This window comes from Emiliania huxleyi (genome assembly GCF_000372725.1).
Source record: "Emiliania huxleyi CCMP1516 unplaced genomic scaffold EMIHUscaffold_324, whole genome shotgun sequence".
NCBI lineage: Eukaryota > Haptophyta > Isochrysidales > Noelaerhabdaceae > Emiliania > Emiliania huxleyi.
Window position 1 is genome coordinate 74,093 of NW_005199568.1, and position 2,530 is coordinate 76,622.

At 60.8% G+C, this 2,530-nt stretch overlaps 1 protein-coding gene across 1 annotated transcript; it reads left to right on the forward strand.

Annotated features, from left to right (window-relative positions):
- Positions 1 to 561: 561 nt before the first annotated feature.
- EMIHUDRAFT_458357 (hypothetical protein) lies at positions 562 to 2,265 on the forward strand (the record flags this gene model as incomplete). The annotated part of the gene is made up of 8 exons (XM_005773846.1): positions 562 to 629; positions 919 to 966; positions 1,038 to 1,109; positions 1,186 to 1,232; positions 1,301 to 1,331; positions 1,516 to 1,558; positions 1,633 to 1,845; positions 1,896 to 2,265. Coding segments are annotated over 8 exons (610 nt in total), but the record flags the coding sequence as incomplete, so codon positions are not given.
- Positions 2,266 to 2,530: the final 265 nt, after the last annotated feature.

A 2,530-nucleotide genomic window follows, 5' to 3' on the forward strand; every position in this document is an offset into this window, starting at 1 on the left:
AGCCCAGTCCCGCCCGCGGACGCGCTGTGTGCGGTGGCGAGGGGGCGTGGGCGAGGGGGAGCCTGCTCGCTGAATGGCCGAGAGCGCCGCCCGCCGGAGAGCCTTGCGGGCGAGAGGCGGCAGGGATGCGCCCGCCCAACGAGGCTGTGATCTGCTGCAGGCGAGCTGGCGGCTGACGTACGCCGGAGGTATCCTCGGCGCGCAGCTGCAGAAGCGGGATCCAGTGGTCCTTGTATTCCGCCCGTGTGGAGGCTCTTGAGGGGGGCACGTGTGCCCCTTCTCTTCGGCCGTAGTCAGTCGCATTCACTGCAGTCGTGTCCCTCGCAACCCCGTGCATGCACTGAGCACACACTGCCTGCACAGTGCCGTGATCCCGCCCTGATGTCGTCAACGCGTGGATTGCTTGCGGGAGATGTGGGGAGATGTGGGGAGATGTGGGGAGATCTGAGGAGATGTCGTCAACGCGTGGATTGCTTGCACACCGTACTCCCGCCCTAGCCATCCCGCCCTGTAGTCCGCATCCCGCCCTGCGAGCACCACCCGTAGGCACACAGCTCTTCTCGCTGCTCTACCTGCTCACCATCTTCGTCCCGCTCTTCAAGAACGGCTGGTGGTACGTCTTCACGCAGGTGGAGAGTCAATTAATTAATTAATTAATTAATTGATGACTCAGTTGAGAGAACGGCTGTGGTGGGTACGTCTTCACACACAGCGGACAGTGAGTCAACCTCACGAATGAATTGACTGAAAGAACGGCGCCGGCACGTCTTGACGCAGGTGGACACGTCTCGGCATATCTCCCCATCTCTCGGCACATCTCCCCATCTCTCCCCAAGCGCAGGTGGGCATGTCCCGTCCCACATCTCCCCACATCTCCCCACATCTCCCCACATCTCCCCACATCTCCCCATGACGCAGGTGGACATGTCGCTCGCGTACGCGCTCACGTCTGCGATCGGCATCGTGGTGATCCCCGAGATCACGGCGATTGATTAATTAATCAGTCTTAATTATAATCAGTCTTAATTAATCATCAGGTGATCCCCGAGATCACGGTGCCCGGCTTCGAGGGAGTCATCTACGGCGCCGTCACCACGTACACGAACCAGGCGCGGAGTGATGTGTTGAATGCGTTGATGAGCAACTAATCCAGACGTGTGTGTGTCGCCCCGTCCACGAAACCAGGCGATGAACGTGGCGAACGCCATCAACAACCTCCTCCTCGCCGTCTGGCCCTCCGACACGGCCGGCGGGGCCGCGTTTTTCTTCTTTCCGGGGTCACGCCTCTCGTTGTTCTTAGGCCGTCCAACACGAACAACGACGAGCTCAAGGCGCTTGCGCCCGCTGGACGCCATTCTCTTGTTATGGCCATCACCATTTGTGCCATTGCTTTGGTTGCGGTTGTTGGTATTGCTGTCACGAGTACGATTATGAACTTTGTTGCTCTGTTGTTATTTATCTAGGATGACTAGCATCATCATCATCATCATTGTTCTTGTTGTCGCTACGCTGAAGGCGTGCGCCCTTGGACGCGCACGGCTAAGCGCGTCGGAGGCCGGTGCGGCCGCACGACGATGTGTGCGCAGTGACGCCCCTCGATCCATCTCGGCTCATCTGCTTATCTCTCGCCAGGCGCGTCGTGCGAGGAGGTGCAGTGGAACATGGCGTGGCTCACGCTGCTCGCCACCGCCACCGCTTGCCTCTCGCTCCTCTTCCTGCCCCTGATGCCGAGCCAAAAGGAGGAGGTGCGCCGGCTCGCGGAGCTGCCCCGCAGCCGCGCCGCCGGCTGGGCGATGCTTGCGCTGCTCGCTTTCCTCGTCATCTTCGGCACGGCGCTCCGTCCCGGTCCTGTGAACGTGGACGTGAGGTCTCTTCACACGGTCGTCTGTGAACAGGCACGACCCTCGCCGTGCTGCCAATCTTCCCGCAGACGGCCTGCCTCGAGATCGCCGGCGGAAAGGGGTGCTAGGGCCGCGCTGCTAGCCGCGGGGTGCCGCAAGGTGCCAGAGCGCCGCGGGGTGCCAGAGCGCCGTCGTGCGGCCCTCCCCGGAGCAGCATTGGCCCGTCGCACCTCTGGCAGCGCCGGCTCAGCTTGCGGGAGAGAGCTCACCTTGGCAGCGGGCGGCCACGGGCCTCCGGCTGCTCTGCACACGCATACTAGATCGATAGAGAGGCGCTCACAGTCAACGATTGGGACACCGGGGTACTCTATGGGAGACACGTTGCAGCGCGGTGTACGACTGCAAAAAGAACAATAAGTAAAAAGCGGAGTGTTTACCTCGAGAGAAATGCGACGGTGTATCACGTATCAGTCGCCTTTTACTGGGCTGGGTTTTTAGGCATTGTGCTTTGTGGGGTTGGCACTCCCACATCGACCCTCATGACCTCCTGCGGTCTCTGAGATGGACACCAGTGGGTAAGGTAAGGTAAGGTAAGGTAAACTTCTCCACACACACGAGCCACGAGGTGGTGGGGCACTGTGGGGTGTGGGACCACAGCCAGGATACACTCGAAGGCTGGGTAAGCAGTA